This window comes from Saccoglossus kowalevskii, chromosome 17, assembly GCF_978046115.1.
Source record: "Saccoglossus kowalevskii chromosome 17, keSacKowa6.1, whole genome shotgun sequence".
Taxonomy (NCBI): Eukaryota; Metazoa; Hemichordata; class Enteropneusta; family Harrimaniidae; genus Saccoglossus; species Saccoglossus kowalevskii.
The window spans coordinates 20,876,404-20,901,881 of NC_140657.1; the positions used below are offsets into that span (position 1 = coordinate 20,876,404).

Sequence of the window (25,478 nt, forward strand, 5' to 3'; positions counted from 1 at the left end):
ATGAATGTTTCACTGTTTTCACAATTTTGTGATGTACAAGATACATGTCTTAGAAGTTACAAAAGATGGAAAACTGAATTTACATACTGTTTGATATGGCATTCCTGAAGTCAGTATCACACGGCCTTCTCTTCGGGCAATCTGAAAAACAAGTATAATTTATTTAACATTTGCATATACTATAAAGTCTTGAAGCATGGTATCACATCCAAACCTCAATGTCTAACATGTGCCTGTCATGTGTCTGACACATGCTTGTCATGTGCCTGACATGTGGCCGAGACATGATTGTCATGTGCCTGTCATGTGCCTGACATGTGACTGACATGTGCTTGTCATGAGACTCACCTCGGCTGCTTTGTCATGTTCCTCTGTGTTGTCTAGTATCCGTACATCCACACCACAGCACCTGAGCTGTCTACCAAGCCCTTGTAGCATGGTATCACATACAACATGGAACTCGCTTGGAGAAATGGATGGACCTGTTGGCTGGTGATGCAACATTACTGGTCTCTGGGTGAACAAAAAGAAAATGTGTATTTTAACAACATTTAGGGTGTATTTGCACACAATCTTCATTATTGGTAATGTGTTTCCAAATTGGCAAAGTTTGCAAAAAAAAGAAGATATTTCACATAGGATAATAGAATAATTGAAGAACTGAAAACCCCCAAAAAATTTGCAACCTAGACAAAATAGCCTTTTGAACTCCCCTAATATGAAATACTTTTTGTTTTTTGGAAAACGCAGTACAAGCAGACAAGCCTTGGAGATATCGTAGTATGGTCAAAAACAAGACAGCCATCTTTGATCTGATTATGAACAAACTGACATGGACATGTATTCTACAATATTTATGATGTATGTGCCAAATATGAACAGGGACTAAAAAAAGATCAAAACTGTTGCAGAAATAATCCTAATCAACAAACACCTAAAAGTCATCAACAAACTAAAATAATGTTGAAGAGTTGAATACTTTTAATGTTGTACGTAGAACATTATACAAAAACTTACCCAAACAGAAATGACCACACAGTTTTTGACCAAAACAACCAATTTTCAACTGATGCACAGCTGCTCGAATAGGAAATATGAGTAGACGAAAATTACTTTAGCCACATAGTAGACCAAATAACAGAGAACAGAAAATAGATGGTCATAATAACTTACTTGCGGGGCACGGCTTGCTTTGACAACTCCTGAGTTATCAGTACTTCCACCACCTTCACTGCCACCATCAGGTTTGCTTTTCTTAACTTTTGGAGTCTTTTTCGGCAGTGGCGGCTCAAGGTTTATGTCCAGTCCTGATTCTTTCACTTTATTCCTAATATGGTCATAGACTTCCAATAAGCAGTAAGCATCTAATGCTAAAGTGATAACAAAAAAGTAAAAACGTATTTATATTTATTACAAGATGTTTTATAAATAAATGTTGTGAAATGATTGTATTTTGACAAATTTAAAATGTTTTGGCAAGATCTTCCTGCCTTACATTTTGGGGATATAGTAAAACACAGACATATAGGGCGCTGTTTCTATCAGATGGATTTTTATTATTAGAATATCTTGGCATAATTACCATTTAAAATTTGATATTTGTCTGAGAATTTGAGAAATCGATAATCATTCCCTTAGAGTGTGGGAGTCAACTTTTGTCACCTTACAAAATAAAACCTTGATGATTTTTTTCACATGTGTCTCCAAAATTATGTCCATTTGTATCAAAATTCAGTAAGGTGATAGAGGTTTGCCAGTTTATTTAAAATATTTGTTTTACTGCCAACAGTGTACAATCATGCAATGTGAATATGCACAAAACATTAACACTAACCTTTGAACTTTAACCTTAAATTACTAAGAATTCCTTTAGGCATTGCTAACATACTCCATTTAAAGCTGAACCAAAAACTCTCAAGAACAAAGTGACATTTACTCGTGATATTATTTCGTCGATGTCTTGGGATTCAAATGCAATTTCAACCGTAAAGTGCAAGGTTACATTCAAATATTCGAGAACAATTTACATCATGCACCGACAAAATCCAAGAAAATGTTAAAATTTTGATAGACGAATTTCAAAACAAGAACTGCCTATGCAACTCACACGAGAACGTAAACTAGCTGATTTGGAATTAATTTGATACAATTAATTTGATAAACTATCTTACAGTAAAAAACATTTCATTTTAATATTCATACCATCTATGCAATGTACTTATTTTACTTTTATTTCAAATGAATTTTCTGTGTTTTTTATTATTATTACAATTGTATTCTTTATTGTAATTTTATCTATATCTCAACAATGATTCAATAAAAAATTATTAATATTATTCACAATTAATATGCTAAGGTGTGATATACAATGAAGATCTCACTCAAAACGTTGTATGATCACAAAATCACATGACTAACCTACATTACTAGAAATCATAATTAGAATTAGTGATTAGTAACGAACTTACAAGTGTTCATCCCAAATTGTTTTCTTGCTTATTTGCATAACATATGATACATTTTAATTTTTAATGCAGCGATAATTTTCAGGTTCCCAATGCGATTTGTGACACTACTGGCTAGAGTATGATCGGCCTCCAAATATTTGCAAAGCGAGAGAGTTTTCTTTACATGAGATCTTTACCGCACATGTTTATGAAAGTTACATCGTATAAATCCTTGTCAATATTTATTTATCATTTTTCAAACAAAAACAAGTCTAGGCAACGGAGTACTAACAGTAGTCTGTTGAGAATGTATTTGATACCAGATGCGCTATAGCTTACGTAACAGGACACAACATAATGCCTCAAGATACGTTGAACAAAACATTCTATTTAATTTGATGTTTGCCACAATTTTTAATATCCGTTGCTGAACTAACAAGCTGAAGATTTTGGAGAAAGTTAGGGGGTCTTAACACATACCTGCATATATAAGCTGTGCCTGTCTCAAAGGCCGCCTTTCCCAGTCAGAAAGTCTTTCCATTTTATTCAGAGGTTTTCCAAGACAGCGTTGTACGAGTTCGCTGAGGCCTTTTTCTTTTCCTTTCTTTCCACTGCCTTCACCACTCGCGTCTTCAGTTGTACTGCTATTCTGTAGTAACTCAGGTGACTCTTTCTGTATCTGTTGGATTTGCATTGTATTTACAATATCAATGAGACAATATTTTTGAACCCAACATTTTTTTTCCCGCCAAATCTTGATGCAACATTTTATAAATTGTTACGTATTTTTCTATATATTTTTTCATAATTTTGTCCAAAATGAACAAATTTTACTATTAGCTAAAGGTTTTGATAATTTTTTTTTAAATGAAAATAATTATGCAGCTTTATTTTGTGTAAGATTTCAAAAGGAGGTAAGGGCCATGCCAAACCAACAATTAAATTATAATTTTTTTATAAAAAATTGCATGATGAGGCCTGAATAGGAAATCTACAGTATTAGTGATTCCTGTGTCCTTTACAATTTCATAACTGTGATTCTCTATCAATGTGTTTCTCAGTATCTTGAACCTGGTCATGTGACTTTAAAACGTGTGGAGATGGATTTGGCATATGTCATATTCTGCACATCATTTTGCCTTAAAGGGCTTGCAAAAATAATATGCTGATATTACAAGTAAAGTTTTGTTTCAAATATTTTTACGTCAGGTGACAGTCCCCAATACTGATCGAATGTCAACACTATTGTCTCTCATTGATTTTTTTGTTTGTGTAAAATGCAAATGATGACTGTAACACATAGCATACTGCCACAGAAATATTAAATGTTTGGGACTATAATCTGGATTGTATGATCATCACTTCCATCAGTGAATGAAACTCAGCCAGTTACTTTGAACTCCATCCCTACTGGAGTCTGTAGCATGCTCACTCAAACTGAGGTATTCACTTCAGGTTAATGCTTGTCTTGTTGTGTACTTACATTTCTTGTGAGCACACTTAAGTCTACAATTCTTTGCAAGTCGGCTGCATTCCTCATCAAAGGATAGGACTTGAACAACATTTTGATATCGCCATCAATACCATAACCTGGGAGACAAAATAAGGTTACAAATCATGTTAGAACAATTGTGTGATCTTTGTAGAGGTGGCAAAAAATGTCCTACACGGTCACTGTAGCCACTTTTAATACAGTGACTTCTCGCTAAGTCACGGATGTCAGGATCCAAGCAAAAACCATGACTTATCGGCGTTCGCGATTTACCGAGGGGCTTCGTGAAAGAGAGGTTCATGCATCGAAAATGGATAAAAGCACATATACACACATGGGTTTATAATACATTTTCTTTATTGAAAAACTTCACAGCATCCATGTCCGGATGGATTCAACTCATTGTAGCGAGTTTTAAAGAGCTATATCAAAAGGGGGACTGAGCGAAAAGTACGTAAAGTTGCGACTTGACAGCTCGTTGACACTTTGAGTCAGGCTACCATCACCCTTTTGTATCTCATTAATTGATGGACAGTAAGTGTTAAGTTGTCTCTAAATACAAGATGCAACAAAACATTAGATCTTTTACTTCAAAACCTTTGGCAAAACAACAAAATTTTTGGGAGCCATCCAACTACCTGCGACTTGGCCAAAATCGCGATTTACTGTACTGAGGCGCGACTTAGCGAGGAGTCACTGCATATTAAGTAAATAAAACTTACCCAATTTTAGGATATCATGGGTTGTGAACAATTTCAACATAAAATCTTTCAAGATGTCAACGTCAACACACTGCGATAAGGTCATCATGTCTAAAATAAACACAGCATCAATAGATGCCAGCTGCAACAAACTCACTCTAGAAGAAAACAAAAGCACAACATAACTGATTATAACAAAATCATTAAAAACTTTGACAATATATTGGAAAATAAAAATACATGGACACATGTTTTATCTGTATAAACAATCCACATTCCCATAATATAACAGGTCATGTCATAATATAACAGGTCCCTGTCAGTTCGATAGTAAACAAAACTGAAATATGTCAGCAATCTTCAAACAGAACATGAAACAAATGACGTGGTAGAGGTTAATTGCAATCGGTTAATGCATGTCAGAAACATGGCTCTAAAAACATTGCATTCGGCTATTTTGAATCTGACTTGAAAAAAAAAAATAGTACTGTTTCATTTTGATGAATTTCAGCATTAAAATAGCTGCCATTCGGCCATCTTGGACTGGACTGCAGGACACAAGTCCCCATTTTTGGACTACTTGCGAACTGCAAACATTGACAATGCACAGTTATTACCAATAGTCATGTAGATCTAAATACCAAAGGGCTTCATGACTTGAATAAATGACTGACAAAATGTGGTGATTATAATCACACATACTGCCACAGAAACTAGCATGGATAATAAAAATTCAAATAATAGCCAGCTGACTAACTTTTGTTCAATCTAAACAAAAATATGACATGCACATGTAACCCAATAAGTATGATCCTGACACGAATCTTGTTCATTTGCAAAAAATGATTCCACATTTACAGACTGTGATTTTAGAATTTTGAATATTACTTAAGTATTACTTAAGAGTAAAGTATTTGTATGAAAACTTTCAACTAAATTAGGTGATATATTAGAGAGGAGTTACCATGGACATGAATAAAAAAACAAAACTGCCACAAATCAAAGTTTGAACCAAATCCACCCTATTTGTTTCAGAGACGTGTTTACAAATTTTGATTCAAAATGGCTGCCAATCGGTGAATGGAACTGAACTGACAGGATTAGGTAGTCAAATACACTTCTTGCAGACCTTACCCAAATTTTTCCAAGTTGCCATGGTAATAAGTCTCAAATGTTGATCCAAACTTTATTTTGCAAATATTTTGCACTGTGCTCATTATTATCTTATGAAAAAAAAGAGTGAAAAATTGATAAATTTATCATTTCTCAAAATCGACAGTTTTTAAGAAGTACTTATTACAACTGTATCCATTGATGACTTACTTGACGGGTTCACAGATAGGACCAAATGCTGGACGCCATTCAGAATCGATACCAATAATAGCACCGGGCTGAAAAGTACAAGAGAAACACTGGATTGATTCGGGGTAATAATAATATTACAAGCTTGTTATTAATTAATATTTTTATATGAAGCATTGCAATCAGTTCAAAGTTTATTTATTTTTTAATTGGGGTCATTAAATGATGTACTAATTACATCCAGTTACAGAGAAAGCTATCACAACACCATTATCTTCAATTCAAACTGAACAGCACTGAGAATCCAGTCATGGCTTTCTACAAATAAACTGTCTGCAATGAATGTAGCCCAACTTTTTACAGGAATCAAGCAGTCAGGTTGCTAAGCTTGCAATTTGTTTTATATAGCACTTTCGGTAAGCTCCACAGCTACTCGGATAATCTGTGAAGGAAGCTTAAGTGCATGCATATTTTAATCATTATACATTGGTATTTTGGTACCTCTAAAAGGTCACACATCCTGGTACATGTATTTTGTTATCCCTAAAGGTCACACATCCTGGTATTTTGTTATCCCTAAAGGTCATACATCCTGGTATTTTGTTATCCCTGAAGGTCATACATCCTAGTATTTTGTAACCTCTGAAGGTCACACATCCTGGTATTTTGTTATCCCTAAAGGTCACACATCCTGGTATTTTGTTATCCCTAAAGGTCATTGTCACAGGGTTCGTCAGAAAATCTATCACAAATGGTCTGTTCTGTTTATCTATACATGTCCAGCCTCTAGACAGTGTGTTTAATACAGCCAGGTAGGAAGATTTTTGTGCATACGTACACTTTGCGGTCAGGACGTCACGATGCCACCTAGGCATGCTCTTGGCAGAACATTGTAGTTTATAGACGCGTGTTTATGGAAAACAGCGTATTTGCAAAAACATGAGAATTAATTACTACCAAACAGTATCACTGACTTGGCTGAAGGACATTGTGAATCATTGCCAAATTGTATAGGAAACTAACTTGACTGATTTACTGCCAGATTGGAGACATGAGGTCACTGACCTGACTACTAGAACAAAAGGATAGAAATAACCTTTGTCCCCACTCCTGCACTCCTCTTGGAGAAACCCCAGAGGAATTGGGAGCACATGTAGAGGCAGTCTTCCCTTGGTGACCGAGGTGTGAGCAGGTTGTGGTTGTGGTCTCTCCCTGCAAGTTGTCAAGAGATTCGGGCCATGCTGCATGAAGACTGACCAAAGAGGTCTACTAGGCCGATAATGGAAGCCACTAATAGTGATGAGAACATACCAAGCCACTGAATATCGTGCTGACTGAAGACAAGGGAATCATAGATTTGATACCATCACGGACTGACTACAAAGACCATGGCATTTGTTACCGGTAACCCATACACACACTCACATTAGTATAGGGAATTCCAGAGGCTGTAGTATTGATTGTTATTATTGATTGTATTGTTTGGAGACACTTATTTATTGTACGTGCTATTGCATAAGTGTATTAAATCTATTAATTTTACCAATATTGTGTTTTCATTACATAAGAGTGACGTTATACCCTGCAATTACTATCTTACGATTCTAATCTGGTTATTTATCGAGAGGTTCCATGTGGCCCTGTTTGTTATGGGTAAAATAAAAGAACCCACAATCACGAGTGTTGGATGGTATCCTTCACGGGCAGAATTGTTTGTGCTGAATATCATTCAACCTTGTGACAGTCATACATCCTGGTATTTTGTTATCCCTAAAGGTCACACATCCTGGTATTTTGTTATCCCTAAAGGTCACACATTCTGGTATTTTGTTATCCCTAAAGGTCACACATTCTGGTATTTTGTTATCCCTAAAGGTCACACATCCTGGTATTTTGTTATCCCTAAAGGTCACACATCCTGGTATCTTTTTATTAATATACCTTGTAATATTGCGATGCGCAATCAGACTAGATAAGTCATGTATAGTGCTGCCATAATCCGTAGATTAAGGAAACAAGAAAAGGAGGGACATTTTTATTCTTTCATCTTATTATTATTTTTTAAACAGACAACTTACTTTAAACAGTATCTCAGCGCATTTATTCAAACCGTCTTCAGAATCAACCATCTGAATATGCTCCACTGGAAACAACAGTTGATGATATTTCACAAGGTCTTCACAGTTGACTTTCTCATCACAGTCTTCAGGTTTATCTCCAGTTGCATCCACTCTATGGTAATCACAAGCAAAGAAATAAAAATTATAACACCCTTCATCAAATGCATGAACTTTATATTATCATATACTTTGTATTGCCCTGTATCCATTCTTTTTTCATATTTTTTTTTTTCAAAACTCTTGATCAAGACTAGTAATCAGAGAAAAATTTCATTCACTTGGTCTAAATTATAGAAGAAAACAGAAAAAGGTACAAAAAGTTAAACCACCAATTTTGAAATATTGTTTTGTTAACAACACCATGAGAAAAAAATATGGTCACAAACCAGCTGTCTATAAAAATAGTGATTGTTCAGTTTTTGGTTTTGATAGGAAAAAGTTTCCACTGTATTTTAAAATGTTGTTACATATGGTGAAAAAATCATATATGGTTGCCACAAATTATTAGGAAATTTTGATAAACACTATTTTTGTTTTTAAAAAATGTTGCTGTAATGATTAATAAAATGATTGTTCCAAAAATATTTCCCCCAAAAAATAATATGACAGAACCCCACACCCTCCTCGTGGCTTTCGTTGCGTATGGAAAATATTTTCACGAGTGATGCAGTGTATCCTGCGGCCGTACTTTCACGAGCGAAGCTTCTTCTTCATACTTCTAATCTGAATCACTGTCCGAATAAATAACTCGTTGACGTTTAGTTGGGACCACGACAGGGCCAGAACTTGAACTGGACGATTATGATACACAGTTTATGTTGAAGTTGAAAGTTCCTCCACAGAATTGTGCATTGGCAAACAAGCTGTGCAACTGCGGTACTCCACAGACGGGATGACTTTCGTCGACAGCGGTCATCGCTGAGCTGCAAGCTACAACTTCTTTTGTGATATTGCTTGCTGGTCGTGGATTGACTGAGTCTTGGTTACCGGTTAATATATTGCTCATTTGGTGCTAATAATCTTTATTTGGAACTAAGTAACGCTGCAACGTCGCCAGCAGAAACCTCCTGGTATCTCGATGTTCAACAGCTGCGGCTCTATAGTAATCGCTGATTTTACTGCGGGTGGGTCTTTCCAGGTGATCAACATACATTAAGTTCTCCCAATCGTAGTATTTTATGTGATGTACACCTGACATGCCAAAAATGTTGCTGAACGATTTGAACCGGATAAAAATAACAGACGAAAATGTGTTTACAAAATAAAAATAGTTCGGTAGCCAATGGAAATATCATGTTCATTTGCATATCGATCGTGAAAATACCGAAAACATTATTGCATGGGTGATATGCAAATTAGTTTGACTCAAAATAAGTGACTGCCTAAAAGTACCATTACTGTTGTTCAAATTTCAGTTCACTCAGCAAGTATATTCATGTACCCCAAGAGGAAAATATCGTACTTCTAAATATTGTTTATTTCGAAAAACGGTACTCCTGAAGGGACTACTTTGTTTGCTCTCGTACCTCATTTGCATATGGGTTGTGGAAATACCGATTTTGATTTCAGGGACAAATCAAAATAAACTGCAGTACATATGTAATAATACCCACAATCAGTCTTAACAAGAAACTTATTATTTTCGGAAATACCTTTGAATTTGAAGGTATTATGCAATTTACCACCGACTGTTTGTTAAAATTAAAACAAAGAACACAACTCACAGCACTTCTTTACTCTTAGCGGCAATTGCTTCAGTTACCCTGCTATGTAGCCGCTCATCGGGCACATTGTACAGCATAGCCCAGTATGCAGCAGCATCTATGTCATTGTACGACACAATATGATCCACTAACTGCTCTTGTAACCATGGGTTACCACTCACTGCATTCTCAACCAGTTCATTCCAACTATCAGAAACCATTGATTTCTGTAAAAGATGAAAATACAGTTTGTTTGTTTTTACTGAAGAACTTTTCAAAATAATTGACAATTCAATAACTGGGTTGTATAGAAAAAAAACATCCCAACAATTGTGATATATTTATGAAGTAAAATTATTCAAGAAAAGTTCAATATTTGAGAAAAAAATGAACTTCCATGCTAATATTGTCATGTGATATCTACAACAAAACTTTAAATCAATGTCACACCCATGTGCATGTCAGAAAGTAAAAGCACATAAAATTAAGGTTTTATCAACATTTGGTTTGATATGAAAATACGTTCTATCATCAACTTAGCAAGCCATAACGAGTGATCCATCAGTTTAATTTTTAAAAATGTATTAACATTATCATAATTTTTTTCTCTTATTTAATCGCATGTTAACACTGTGAAAAACAATCACAGGTAACAGAACATGCTTTAAATCGTCTTGATCGATCTTAAGGGGCTTCCCATTTAGTTTGAGGGGGGCTGCTGCTGCAGAAATTTGTTTGTTTTTTTGCAAAGATTTCATTAACTTATGCCAGATTTTATTAAATTTTTTATTCCCATCTTCTTTTACATTATGAAGTTTTTTCCCACCCCCTGTGGTACATGCAGAAGGGAGATAGTAACCTTGTCACAGCATTTACTACAAATATTAATTTAGAAAAAACATGTTTCTTCACCTCTATGTACTTTTTATAAAGTAGAAACTTAATCCCGCTCATATTCTTAACATTAGTGACGTTGGGACAGAGACTTCCATCCAGCTTGTACAACTTCACAAGTCTCATTACAAGTTTACAAAGATGGCGTGGTCGCAACTTGTCTTTACGCAGTAATGGAACACGACAGTTTCTGTGATAATAGAAACAAAAATAGACTAAGTTATTATTTCATTGATGCATGCTACCAATTCATTAGGTAGGGTGCTTTGGATGACATACTGTAAATTGCTTTTTGTGACAACATTTTGTAGCAGTGGAAATGTCTTTGGTTTCTTTTACGTACGAAACAGATTGTCGGTGACGTTCATGAAATTTTGTCTTTACAAATGCTACAGTGAAAATTATACAATGCCAGTATTTATTTTACTGGCTCTAGTTGCTGCACTAGTCTTTCATGGATTCACTGTTGAAACGTAACAGCCCTTTCCAGTTGGTCAACAAAGTTCACACCTTTTATGAATATTTTATAAATATAAACTTTTATAAATTCAAAATGGCTGTTGGCATTCCAATTGTTCAACTCAGCGCTGGTGTTGTGAGATCATAGCGAGCATAAATAGATATGTTAATTCAACATTGCCCAATCAGAAAACATTTTAATTTGAATAAGCAGGTGGTCGCAGAAACTACGTCACATTAATCTTATGATTGAGACTTCTTATTTAAAGCGTTGTTTCTTGTCAATTTTTTTTTTAAATACAACAGCAAGTCTTAATTTTAAGTTGATTTGTCAGCAGAAAAAAAAGTGTCACCAAAGTGGAATTAGAGATGAATAGTCAAATCATGAAGTGCAATCTCTAGCAACCAAGAACGGAAAAATTGCTCTAAGTCGAATGTACGCCTAACCATAATTAGAATGAAGCTATTGTATAATACTGAGTCTCTCACACACAGTATATTTTCAAAAATATTGTTGAAGTAATATATTGATGACTTTTCAATATTTATATTGTCTTTACATCGCACAGATCCCTTGCGCAGAATATTAAGGGGGAACTAAATAAAGCCTATTTTGGTGTTTGTATTTATCAAGTTATGTATATTGATTATAAATTTGAAAAAAAAAAATTAAAAAAAATGATTATCTTCAGAGTTATGATGATTTAAATATGAGAAACCATAATCCTGCGAAGGACTTCCGTTTGCGCCATCTTGCCATAAAAAAACGCCTTCATGAGGTATAAACAGGTAAGGTAACAAAGCATGATGACGAAATAGTATCTGATTAAATATAAGCAAACTTAGGGAGCCATAGTTGGCTGGACTGGTGAATTGACTTCTAGTCTAGGTTGTTTTGACTTTTACGTTAATGTTATTTACAAGCATATCAACATACAAACATAATGGATGTGCAATTGATCGAGACGGGCATTTTGTTTTGTTTTTTGTCTAACTGTCTAATAAATGCTGTTTTCAGTACTGCACTGTGCGGCGTGCAAATTATTCAAAGTATGGATGCTGGAATATGCAATCTTGAGTTCGTAGGGTGGTGGTGGAAACATTTTCGTCCATGTATTCACGGGGCTGCACTGGCAAATCATGGGACAAGTGTCACAGGAACACCAAGCAGATTGTTGACAGACTTCCGTGTAATTTGAAATAAAACTTTCATCCGAACAAGGAGCATCGTCGACGATATACTCTCATCACTCACACTAGACTGATCTGAATCGTCACAGTATACCGTACTTCCCTGATCATAAGCCCGGAGGCATGAACACGTAAAGGAAAAGTAAGGGATGAGCTTGTACTCGAGGACCAACTCAGAAAAAATTATTTTGTTTTGGGGTTAAACACTGTAACCATCTTGCAAACAACGAAAAATTATCCAAAAAAAATATTCGTTCACCACGCCGGGCTCGGGTAAATAATACTTATTTTTTAAAAAAATTGCGTCATTGATTTGAACGATACTTACAATGAAGAAACAAACATGTTCATAAAAAACACACACATTTTATTACAATACGATTTCCATACCGTCTGTAATGGGTAGGGTCTGTGAGGAAACAGTGGACGAAGGCATTTATCATTATCTTCATTTTGGTATGTTTTTGATCGTACGCAAACTCTCGACGCAAAACAATTTTCCACCATGAGGTTTTTCAGCACGATTTAACCTGGAACAATTTCCTTTGACATAACAGGTCATGTCTTTCATTAACCAATCAAAATGATGTGTCGTAATGATGAAATTTTCCGATTATTGACGATGATTTTTTAGCGCAATGCGGAAGTGAATTACCGCAATGTTAAAATGCGATCTGTAGCACTGATTGCAACGAAAAAAACGATGATTTTTTTCCCTAAAAACTGGCGATTCGCAATTTCCGAAATATAAACGACGGTTAATAGTAACTGTGGGTAAACTGAGTGTGGATGAAAAATTTAAACACCTTTCTCGTTCGCCAACATGTCTCAACGTTCAAACCCTAGGCCTTTCATGATAGTCTCAAAGTAAACCATGCCCAATAACCAGGTACACGCCTTGACGATCACATTTTTGGCTTTTCGAAGGCTACTACTCAAAAAAATATGGATTACTCCAGAATTGCAACATCGATGCGAATCACGTTGTGTACGTTCGCCATGCACTCTGAACTTGAAATTAATGCGAGTTTTCTCATAAAACTAAAAGCATGAACCAAACTAACATGCCAATCACGATTATTATGAAACGAATCACACCTTTTACACGCATATTTTAAAGAATATCGTCGACGCCCAGTAAAAACACTCTGGGCTTATAATCGTGAATGCTCTCAACTCGATAAATACCAAGTAAAAACATAGGGATGGGCTTCATACTCGGGAGGGGCTTACGATCGGAGAAGTACGGTACTTTAACGCAATTGGGCTTTCACTCTCAGAATACTGTCGTTCAAACGCATAAGGCTCTAACCCAAGTTTTAAAAAGCACATTGTGCATATAAAAGTTGAGTTTATACTAATAGTACACAATGCTTGGCAGCATGAACGGCTATGTACAATGACGTATACGAATGCGATCAGATACTAAAACGTCATAGCTTTGAAAAGTACCCGGATGTTAAATATGTTCGTTCATTAATTATTCCCCTCCATGAATGGCCTCCATGGCAAGCACTTCAAATGCCTATCCAAGCTACAGTTATAATTAAAACAAAATTAAACCACTGCAATATTATTTCGAATACAGTTTAGAATATACACAACTATAAATTAAGGCCGCATTAGGTTCGCTTTAAGACTTTATACTTACGCAATTATACCGTTCAAATCAAAATCTTTATCGCAGTATGAATCAAGTAGCTTCACTAATTCAATTTGTAAATCTTTATGACCATGTAAATACCTCTCTACCATATTCCCCTTGTCTTGATATATCAATGGTAAGACGATCTGAAAGATAATAACAGTACAGGACGATCTGTGGAAGCATAAAGATGACGACCAGTACGCACATTCTGGGGTTTCAAGGACTTTTTACAATGTACATAATGTAAACAGCTAAAACATTGTCAAGAATCTACGTGCCCATCCCCTCACTATATGCGACTCAACTAATGCCTAGATACAATGCTAGTAATATCTTGGTATAGTCAGCTGGCCAGTGATCATCTCCAATGATGACCTTCATAGACAAACACATTCTCAGGACATTATTTTTGAAATCAAGAGCCGAAGACTGGGATGGTTGGGTCATGCTCTTAGAATGCCACAAGAAACAATCCACAAAGACCAAGTTTAAAATTTGTGGCATTTTGAAGGGGTGGGCGCTTTGCCGAATGTGACACGAATATAAAAATTACGCAAAACTTTGAGGTGGATGCTTGATCGGACATTGGCGGTCCAGTACGGCAGTGTACCAACTGCAAATAAGGGCACTATTGATTGTAGAATCAAACCAGAATCTAATATTGTAGTGAGTTATTACGATTACAGGTTCATATATCATGGCAGTATGTAATGAAGTAGTATTAAGTAGTATTAAATGAAAATCACGGCAATCTGATTGGTCCGTGGAAGCCGATTGACCTTTCGACATCATGGCTGACTATCGCAAAATAAGCTGATCAACGGTTTTTTTAGAAAAAAAACTGTAAGAGAGAGCACTGCAATTCAGTGGCGCCACCAAGTGGGGGAGATAGAGTTCTTCCTACCAGGGAGTTTTTGATAATTCTAAATTAAAATGGAGCATTCTATGGCTTCCTTGGGGTGAAAATTACTATCGGACAGGTCACAGTTGAAGACTGTGGCCACATGTGATCCCTGGACAATCAGAATTTTATTGTTGCCAGGGGATCTGCTCCCCAGGGTAAGGGGGTGCATGGCCATGGCATGAGGACGCTGCGCCCCTGTTCCCTTGTTTAAAAAAATCTCTGCTGATATTTCAAGATATTGGTGGTTTTACACAATATTATTGAAATATTATTAAAAATTACACAATGTACATTAATTCATCTATTTCAGGTAGTTACAGGGAGCAGCTAAAACATGTATGTAAACCCATTCTTCCCATACTCACTATTCAGAATACTATATAATAATTTTTGCAGTTGATTTGAAACATATATACAAGGCAGAATTTGATACGTAAAAAAAAAAAACAGTCAACAAACAAGTTGGTCTCTGATTGGTCAGAATGTTAAATACTAGGGTTGGGTAACTACCAGGGTTTGACCAGACTCCACACAAAGGAGTTCATTGATTCTATTCTAAACATTTTGGATTTCTGCATTCCCATGATGTATAATAATAAGGTTATTACGAGAATACCTCATAAAGTATGCACTCAAGACAGTACGTCTCGTATCGACATCCGCTGTGCCTTGGTCGATACTCCTGCTGTACTGCCTTTGTGCATACTTTGAGGAATCCTCGTAATAACCTCATAATATTACATAACTATTCAGTTGTCAATCCTTACCTCATTGAGAGTAAAACAATGCTGTAAATTCAACTTAGAAACACAATTCGCAGCCTGGAAGATAAACAAATGAAGCATGTTACTATAATAAGATTACCACCCCCCCCCCCCCACCTTACTCAGATTAGCTTAGTACATAGTACATGTACACTATAGTATACATACACCCTAGGAGACAGTAGACAGTCGGTCGTACCTAATATTAATCTGTTATTATTAATAAATATTGTGTATAAATTGTGAACGCCGGGACAGAAAGTATGGAGTAACGTTAGGCACGATCGACTGCCCGGTGCTGCAATTCACTGGTAAGATTTCTTACCAGATCCGGGTACTTTCATATGCAAATGTTAGTCGCGCAGATGTCTATCATTTTATCACGGCCAATCGTTAAAAGGGTCAGGTGTGGCTGGCTACTTGGATCGCCCACGACTTACACGAAGTTTGTTTTGACTGTACTATAAGCGATCGCGACACTTTCCACAGCAGTTTTTGATATCACGACTTATACAAATCTGAACAAATGCATTATAAAAATCCTGGAACGTGATATTTACCAATTTCCAATAACTCTCGCTTAGTTTGTTGAAATTCCTTCCTGAACTCATCCCTGTTTTTTGGCAGAGTCGACGCTCTCAGTCCACATTTTCTGCACGCATACAAACTGACAAGATGTAGATCGATTGTCTCTGCCACAACAAATTCGATTTTCTTCGCATGTCGTAGTTTTGTTGATCGCGAAATAGTCTCTTCCGGTTTTCTATATTTTCTATTTGACTTCCACAAACAATGCATGTTGTTTCCTTGGTTATAATTTAATAGTTTTCTTTGCTATTTTGGTTGGAGTGACTGTATTCATTGTGTTCATAAAGTGAACAACCAACGCATTCAGGGGGTCACTTAGAATAAATTTGCATACATTATGTTAATATAATTTATTTTGCAACTATGAATTATTCATATCAACTAGAAACCTGCAGACGGGGACAGTCTCTCGAGACTAAAGTCCCTCGTGTGAAATGGTTCGCATTTCCCATCAAACGCCTATGGCGTTCAAATTGCATTAGGCTAGAGGACTGTCAACAGTCTAACCCTAGGCAGACAAGTGAGTAGTACCTTACAATGTCTTCTTGTCAATGCAGCCTTTTCATGGAGGAAAAGGAAGCAAGATGATGGTCTTTATCAAATATTATTGCCAATTAAAGTTTTAACATTTTAGGAGCAAATTCCAGGGTGTTTAGCAAAGGAACGCAGAAGCAATGCCAGTTAGTGTTGTTATGTTGTGAATGCACACGATGACACTTTAGGCGTGAAATACCTTACCTCTTTATAGTGATGCTTGTGTAACAGCTGATTAATGTACGGTAGTAAACACTCGTTTCCAGGACTGTCGAGTTCGTAGACTTTTACTATGGTATCAAACACACTACTGAAGACATTATTACCAGCTTTCAGAGCCTGCAGCTTTACATCAGCAGTTAGCAACTTGGAAGCCCTCTAGACATTCAATTGATAAAAAGAAATAAAAGGATTAATAATTCACTGGGTTTTAATTTTGCTTATTTTCCTGACTGGAAAATGCGCTAAATTAAAACCCTGTGAATATGTAAAATTTAGCATAAAACACATTAACTAAATGATAAAACCGTAAATTTAAAATCCATTGAAGATGCCTGAAAATTTAAACCCAGTAACAAATAGTCATTTTACAGTGTTGTGATTAGGTGTTTAACAACACAGAGGAGTAGTGTATGATTACTTCCTTATGGCCCCCACCCTTAACATGAACCCAATATTTCTGCCCCACCTAATGAAATTGTACATTCCCCTCCAGATAATTATGTGTCTTAAAGAGGGGCATATACAACTAGAATGAGGGAGGGGTGCTGAAGGGGTAAGGTTATGATCAGAGTTATACAGAGTTCTAAGGAACTCTTACCCAATGAAATGCCTATCAAGCAGTGTTTTCCAGTTAAGCATCAGCTCAAATTACATTCATAACAAGAGTTTGTTTCTGATTAAATAATATATTTTTGAGTTTGGAAGGTAATAACAAATATTTGATATCAGACTGTAATGGTTGTTCAATCAGTATTTTAGGCATAATGTGAAATGAAACAAACAACATGCAGAAACAGCTTTTAAATAAAACCAGAAAATATGAAGCAGCTTATACATGTAGTAATGACCAATCAACATGAAGCAGCTTCTAGTAATGACCAATCAACATGAAGCAGCTTCTAGTAATGACCAATCAATATTAGGCAGCTTCTAGTAATGACCAATCAACATGAAGCAGCTTCTAGTAATGACCAATCAATATTAGGCAGCTTCTAGTAATGACCAATCAATATTAAGCAGCTTCTAGTAATGACCAATCAATATTAGGCAGCTTCTAGTAATGACCAATCAATATTAAGCAGCTTCTAGTAATGACCAATCAATATTAAGCAGCTTCTAGTAATGACCAATCAATATTAAGCAGCTTCTAGTAATGACCAATCAATATTAGGCAGCTTCTAGTAATGACCAATCAATATGAAGCAGCTTCTAGTAATGACCAATCAATATTAAGCAACTTCTAGTAATGACCAATCAATATTAAGCAACTTCTAGTAATGACCAATCAATATTAGGCAGCTTCTAGTAATGACCAATCAATATGAAGCAGCTTCTAGTAATGACCAATCAATATGAAGCAGCTTCTAGTAATGACCAATCAATATTAAGCAGCTTCTAGTAATGACCAATCAATATTAAGCAGCTTCTAGTAATGACCAATCAATATTAAGCAGCTTCTAGCAATGACCAATCAATAATAAGCAACTTCTAGTAATGACCAATCAATATTAAGCAGCTTCTAGTGATGACCAATCAATATTAAGCAGCTTCTAGTAATGACCAATCAATATGAAGCAGCTTCTAGTAATGACCAATCAATATGAAGCAACTTCTAGTAATGACCAATCAATATTAAGCAGCTTCTAGTAATGACCAATCAATATGAAGCAGCTTCTAGTAATGACCAATCAATATGAAGCAACTTCTAGTAATGACCAATCAATATTAAGCAGCTTCTAGTAATGACCAATCAATATTAAGCAACTTCTAGTAATAACCAATCAATATTAAGCAGCTTCTAGCAATGACCAATCAATAATAAGCAACTTCTAGTAATGACCAATCAATATTAAGCAGCTTCTAGTAATGACCAATCAATATGAAGCAGCTTCTAGTAATGACCAATCAATATGAAGCAGCTTCTAGTAATGACCAATCAATATGAAGCAGCTTCTAGTAATGACCAATCAATATGAAGCAACTTCTATTAATGACCAATCAATATTAAGCAGCTTCTAGTAATGACCAATCAATATTAAGCAGCTTCTAGTAGTGACCAATAAATATGAAGCAACTTCTAGTAATGACCAATCAATATTAAGCAGCTTCTAGTAATGACCAATCAATATTAAGCAGCTTCTAGTAATGACCAATCAATATTAAGCAACTTCTAGTAATGACCAATCAATATTAAGCAGCTTCTAGTAATGACTAATCAACATTAAGCAGCTTCTAGTAATGACCAATCAATATTAAGCAGCTTCTAGTAATGACCAATCAATATTAAGCAGCTTCTAGTAATGACCAATCAACATTAAGCAGCTTCTAGTAATGACCAATCAATATTAAGCAACTTTTAGTAATGACCAATCAATATTATGCAACTTCTAGTAATGACGAATCAATATTAAGCAGCTTCTAGTAATGACCAATCAACATGAAGCACAAATTATCTCATTTACATACATACCTTGCATATTTCAGGGTTTTCTTTTAACCAGCATCTAAACTCCTTTACGACAATAAAAGCGATACTATCAGCTCTCTTCCTGTTTTCAACATCAGGATTATTCACCAAAAGATAGAGCACAAATCCATGAGGATCTTCGATACTTCGAAACTTTTTTCTCAAAACTGATGGCACAGTGTTTTTCTTATCACTGAGCCATAACATTTCCAACTTGACTAAAAATTTGTCCCCACTTAAACTGCACCAATCAATTGTATCCAAATCAACGTCTTCTGCAGCAGACTGATACTCATCATTGCTTATGGTACTGTGTCTAGCGCCCTCTGTAGTTCTCTTTTTTGACGTCTCTTGATTGGGTTCATAATTCTCTTCTTGCTTGTGCAAGACATTTTTAGATAGAGTACTATTATTTGTTCTTTCAGCTGACTTTAAAGCATGTTTTTGCCTCCTAGCATCAGTGTTATTACTCGAAGTAGCCCGACTGAGAAGGATACAATCACGTTTTGTATCTTCTTCATTTAGGAGCTGCCCTCCTGGATTTTCTTTGATTATATTGGCTGCCAAGTGCTGTTCCACTGCTGGAAGTAATGTTAAAAATTCATTAAAAATGTAATGGTCGTCATCAATAATTTTGAAATCATAAGAATCACTTGAGATTTGGCATAATGTAAGGTTTCTCACAGTAAATTAGCTCATAGTCATGAGTAGATATTACAAATGGTTTTGTATATAATGAATAACAGTAGAAATGTTTTAAATTAAACCAAATGGAGGCAATGAAAAAACAAAATGGCCACCAGTCAAGTTGGTATGTACTGTTAAGATTTACAGAGTTGACAAAAGATAATAATAATTGTTTATTTCATCTTAAGAAATACACATTTCTTTGAGTATATATAGCAATAGAAATATTAATAAAAAAAAAAAAATAACAAGTTAGTAAGAAAAATTTGAAAAAGTAAATGATAGACATATGATATGATATGACAGACGCACAAAACCTAAAACACAGAACAAGTCTCTGATTCTGACCACACATAACTCGTGAAATACATGAGACTGCATTTTTTTAAAATGAACAATGCAGCAATTATGTTTGATATTGCTACTTTCATTCATAAGTTATTTGTCTATGGCAGAAATCCCTTTCAAAAATTGTTACAGAGCTGAATATTTTTCTGAAAAGTCAAGTTATAGATTTCATTAATCATGTAAGGATATATTGTTTCGTAAGCTTCTGTCTGCTTGACATGCGAGTCTAAAGATTGTTACATGATTAGAACTGTTCAAACCTTTTTTACGAGGTTGCGCCATTCTGCTAAATCTACTATCATTATGCCATGTACTAGACCGCGTTCTGACATGTGAGACACGTCAGTGCATACATTTATTGAGATACGTTTATTTCTTTTCATTAAATTCAATTACCGGTACCGGGTAGAAAAAATAAATATTGAAAGAGAATTGCATCCCCTAATGATAATCAATGTTTTCCTCAGTATTAGGTTGACATCTACTGTTGAGGTTGGTTCCAGCACAGTCCCTCTATGGTTCCAGCCAACTTATTCTAATCTTGTAGCGATCCTGCGATGTACATAGCAAACCAGTCAGCAATTTTCCTTGCAATATTGCAGTTTTGGTGTCCAAAACAATATGGGGGTGACATTATATCCATGTTGCGCAAATAATGAAATTTAGAAGGAGCACAGTATAGAGGAACTGTGTAAGGAACCTTAAAATCATCGTATATGTATATTTATTTTGAGAGTGACACATATGCAAACCAATATAAGAAACACAATATTATGATTTGTTTCTCACATTCTCGCAGCAAGACACTTTTCCACAAAATGAGCCAAGAAAAAAATTACCTCAAGCTATCCCAAGATAAGGTCATGTACATGCAATAGTATACTTAATATTCACCAACACAAATATGGAAAACAATCCGGTTTATTTTACCATTATTTTTTTTCTACTTTAATTTTCTTGTCAGTTTTGTTTTTTATTCTCATTTTGTTTTTCTTTCTTTGCATCTGTATTACACTTCATTCAAAATCCCAATAGGAATACGAACGCATCAAAGAGTATACATCTGTCGCAAGCATGTCGTAAATTTTCTACCATATTAGGAAACGTAAATTCCAAATATGGAGCGATTACGTGCGTAAGTGTTCTCTAATAAAAAAAAATAAACATGGCTGCCCCCAGGGTTTGAACGGACGCCACACAAAGAAGTTTACTGATTCTGTTCTAAACTTTTTGGATTTCAGCATTCCCATGATGTATTCCTGGGAAGAAAATGTATAATAATAAGATTATTACGAGATACTGCACGGTGATCAATACTCCCTCTGTACTGTCTTTGTGCATACTTTGCAGTATCCGCGGAATAACCTCATATTATTATTACACTACAGTGCTTTATTTTTGACAAATTTGACAAACAAATTTGAGATGTGATGGCGAATTCACCCAATTTGGAGATATACAAATTGTCTCGTTGTCTTTGTTATATCTCTAATTTTTAATTAATGAAGAAATGGACAAGTGACAGTGTTCTCTGGTGATTTTACACAAATGTATGCTAGCCTGTGTATCATCGAAATCGATTAGACACAAACACGTGATGTAAAAGTCATTCGGTGACATACACCTCATTATGCATGTATGAGACCATGTAACGGCGTCAGTAGTCACTTGTACTACAGAGCTTGTTTCTCCTTCGTGATTGTATGGATCCTAATCTCTACAGGCACACAGTCTAGTGTGACAAGCCAGCAAGGCAAGCACAGTCAACTGATTGTCAGATAGTATTAGTGTGTGCGAGCTCACCATTTTGTCCAGTTAAAATCTTCCAAGTCCTGGCCAATACAATGTAAACTAAATGACCCAATGTTATCATCGTGTATCGGTGACACTATTTGCCGCGATATCTAGTGCTTCCTGTGTTTGGTATCGGACATTACAGCCGGTTTCATCATGTACATACACACTCAGTTGCGAAACTAACTTTCGATATGGCCGCTCACTGCCCCCATAATCCTTTGCACCGGAAGAAAGAAATCCGGAAGTAAACAAACGCACGTGGTCGCGTTGACATGACAGCTTGGAACGCGTGGAACACATCGGCTCAGGACATGATGGTGTGTCGCGGTAAATTTTGTTTGTAGTTTCAGGTTAACCGAAGACTTTAGAATGTGTGAATATTGATTGATAATGGATATAGAAGAAGATCGTCACGATTTGCAAGAGACACGATCTCGTAAACAACTGGGTTTAGAACATAGCGACGACGCTCGCCTTCGACCGTTTGTTAGTCACAAGTGCTGGGTGGAAAAATGCTGCTTTTCACCCGATTCTTCCCTTTTGGCTACCTGCTCCGGTGACCAGACAGTACAGATATGGAAGATAAAAGGTGGCGAGCAAAATACCGATGCGATAAAGACGTTCCCCCACGATTCTATGGTATGGTGCTGTGATTTCAGTCCGGATGGCGGCAGCATCTGTACGTGTTGTAGCAGTGGCAGCGTTCACGTCTGGGACATTGGAACACAATCGTGCCGTCATACATTCACTGGGAAGTCAGGACCCGTGTTCAGTTGCAAGTTTGGAAGAGATGCTAACGAGGTATTTTCGGCAGGGGCGGACAAAGTGGTGACATTGCTGTCCTTCGCTGCGGGAAAAGCAGAAGTTATCCGCGTTTTTAGGGGCCACACGAACGTCATTGACGACGTTGCCATCTCCCCTAGCCGAGATATCATCGCATCCGCCTCCAAAGACAGGACCGTACGACTGTGGTTTTTCAGAACTGCCACATATAATGATTCTGGGAGGATCAAAACGAGAACGTTGAGGGGTCATACTCACTGGGTGACGTCATGCATATTTTCTGGCGATGGAACTTTATTGGCCAGCACGTCCCTTGATCGGACCGTTCGACTTTGGCACGTCGGGAAGATAAAAATTGTACACGTTTTGAAAGGTCACTCGTGTATTGCATGGAGCTGCAGTTTTGTTAGTATTGGGCAAACACAAATACTTATGTCGTGTGCAAGCGACAAAACAGTAAGGTATGACACCTACGTATACTAGGGAGTTGTAATTACTCAAGACTACTTTTGATTTGATTTCAAGACTCTGATAAGATTTCTTATGTAACTATACAAAATTACAAAACATTGTTGTCTTTTACATGGATTAGTGAGGTTTTCTACAAATCATACAAAATGTAGATTTATTAATAACTATAATATTTAGATTTTATGGGATGTATCCTTTTTTCTGTACGAAATTTCAAAAGCCATAAACTTCACTGCAATGATAAACCTGGTCAATGTGCTGTGTTTTTATGGTCCACTTTCTACGTAGAACTCGACACAATCATCAGCAGTGTATACATACGTATGTTGCCATGGTCTTACTAATGTATTGATGCGATTTTGTTGTTCGTGCCGCAGAGAGTTCGAGAGTCGATTTAATTTTTAAAGTGACACATGTGGATACGGTGAATATTTTTAAGCCCATTTAGATAATCTATAAATATATGTGATATTTTGTTTGATATTGTATCTTTGTAATAACATTATACTGTGATTTCTTAAAATTAAATCTTGTTTTGGCAGTTAACGCAAGAGTATTCAATCGATAAAATACTAGTGACAAAATAAACACTAATGCGCATGCGCTTACACTTATAGGTAATTAAAAACTTTTTATCGCACTACCAGTATTATACTATGTTGACTGCCAAGGACATCATGTTATGATGAATCATACCCCAATGTTGTTATCAAGATACAATATATCAAAGAAAAAATGTTTAAACATTCTCTTTTCACTATAATATTGTTGTTCGCCGTTATTATAACTTGCTGACCCAATTTGGATTTTACAGATACTGGGATCAGACCACCGGGAAAGAAGTTGGTTGTGAGAGGGACATTGGCGCCGAGATGTCGAGTGACACCCATGGCAATCAGTTACTTACGTGCGCCAGTAGTAGGGATAACAGACATATTGCAGTCGGGGACTATGAGGGCAGGGTGTTCATGGGGAATCTGCAGGAAATGTTTCCAGGTGTCGGCGTCGACGAGGAAGTACAAGAAGCAGCCAGTGATAAACTCAGAAAAAATGTCCAATGAAGAAATAAGCCAACATCACCAATTACATGCGGATGATAATACGAGATAAACACAAATGTTAGCATGAAATATCGATTTTTTTTAAAAGTTGTAAAAATCATAACTGATAAAGAATACCAAATGAATGAATATATAAAAATAAGCTACAACATTTGTTGCTTTCGTTTTTATACATTCGCATTGTGTGGTTAGTAGATTGGTCCAGTATGTTGTGTTTTCAGGCTTAAGGATGTGTGAAATTACAATTGAATTTCACTTCCAAAAAAGTGTTCCGTACCGACCCATATACGCTGCCCCATTGAGCCCGAGTACACTTGCTGATATCAAGAGAAAAGGAAGCTCTTGTCCCGTGGAAATCGGAAACACCGTTTGCGAGAAGAGTATTTTTGTTATTGCTAGAAACAATATTGGTCTTCAATTCAAGATTGTGGAGGAAATATAACAAATAAATATGATACAGTCAAACCACTGTGATTGCAGTTAGTGAATGTCAACCATTCTCGTCAATTCCATCAATTTAATTACCCTAATGTGAAATATTTTTTCTTTAAATCCACCAATTAAAACACGTACAAATTAATGAACAAAATCAAACTCACTTGTAAGATAATTGCACAGAAAACACATTCGCTCACCCACTGCCATCGCTGCTTTCGGCTTCCAACCACAAGGCAGACGCGGCAAATAAATATTTTTCGGGTAAATATATATAATATAAATAAATATTTTATTCTAGGCTAGTTTAGCTATGTGTCCGCGATAGTCTAATCAGTCTAGTCTAGTTTGGAAACCTGTGATGTTCTAAAAGCAGAATACACTATAGTCTAATTTATTGGGCTAATCAGAGTGCAGCAGTCTAGTTTTTTGTCTTGTGGCATTCTAAAGCGGAATGCAC

The 25,478-nt window shown here is 36.0% G+C and overlaps 2 protein-coding genes across 3 annotated transcripts in view; one reads left to right on the plus strand and one right to left on the minus strand.

The window, feature by feature from the left end:
• LOC100370838 (exonuclease mut-7 homolog) overlaps positions 1-22,531 on the minus strand; it is a 33,635-nt gene extending 11,104 nt beyond the window's left edge. Inside the window, exons 1-15 of one of the 2 annotated variants that reach the window (XM_085492015.1) lie at positions 22,275-22,531; positions 19,440-20,014; positions 16,952-17,125; positions 15,629-15,682; positions 13,961-14,100; positions 10,678-10,849; positions 9,787-9,992; positions 8,021-8,174; positions 5,964-6,031; positions 4,662-4,798; positions 3,931-4,037; positions 2,928-3,126; positions 1,174-1,370; positions 349-513; positions 88-141 (exon numbers count right to left, since the gene is read on the minus strand). In XM_085492015.1, coding sequence (XP_085348141.1) covers positions 88-141; positions 349-513; positions 1,174-1,370; positions 2,928-3,126; positions 3,931-4,037; positions 4,662-4,798; positions 5,964-6,031; positions 8,021-8,174; positions 9,787-9,992; positions 10,678-10,849; positions 13,961-14,100; positions 15,629-15,682; positions 16,952-17,125; positions 19,440-20,014; positions 22,275-22,344 — 2,472 coding nt within the window. In that variant the 5' untranslated portion in view covers positions 22,345-22,531. Of the gene's footprint in view, positions 1-87; positions 142-348; positions 514-1,173; positions 1,371-2,927; positions 3,127-3,930; positions 4,038-4,661; positions 4,799-5,963; positions 6,032-8,020; positions 8,175-9,786; positions 9,993-10,677; positions 10,850-13,960; positions 14,101-15,628; positions 15,683-16,951; positions 17,126-19,439; positions 20,018-22,274 lie in introns of both variants that reach the window. The other variant, XM_085492014.1, reaches the window with a different exon arrangement.
• A 127-nt stretch (positions 22,532-22,658) lies between these two features.
• On the plus strand, positions 22,659-24,732 carry LOC102809438 (uncharacterized). Its single transcript, XM_006813179.2, has 2 exons — positions 22,659-23,512; positions 24,337-24,732. Exons 1-2 carry the CDS (start codon positions 22,659-22,661, stop codon positions 24,581-24,583), a joined length of 1,101 nt encoding a protein of 366 aa, XP_006813242.1. The 3' UTR covers positions 24,584-24,732.
• Positions 24,733-25,478: the final 746 nt, after the last annotated feature.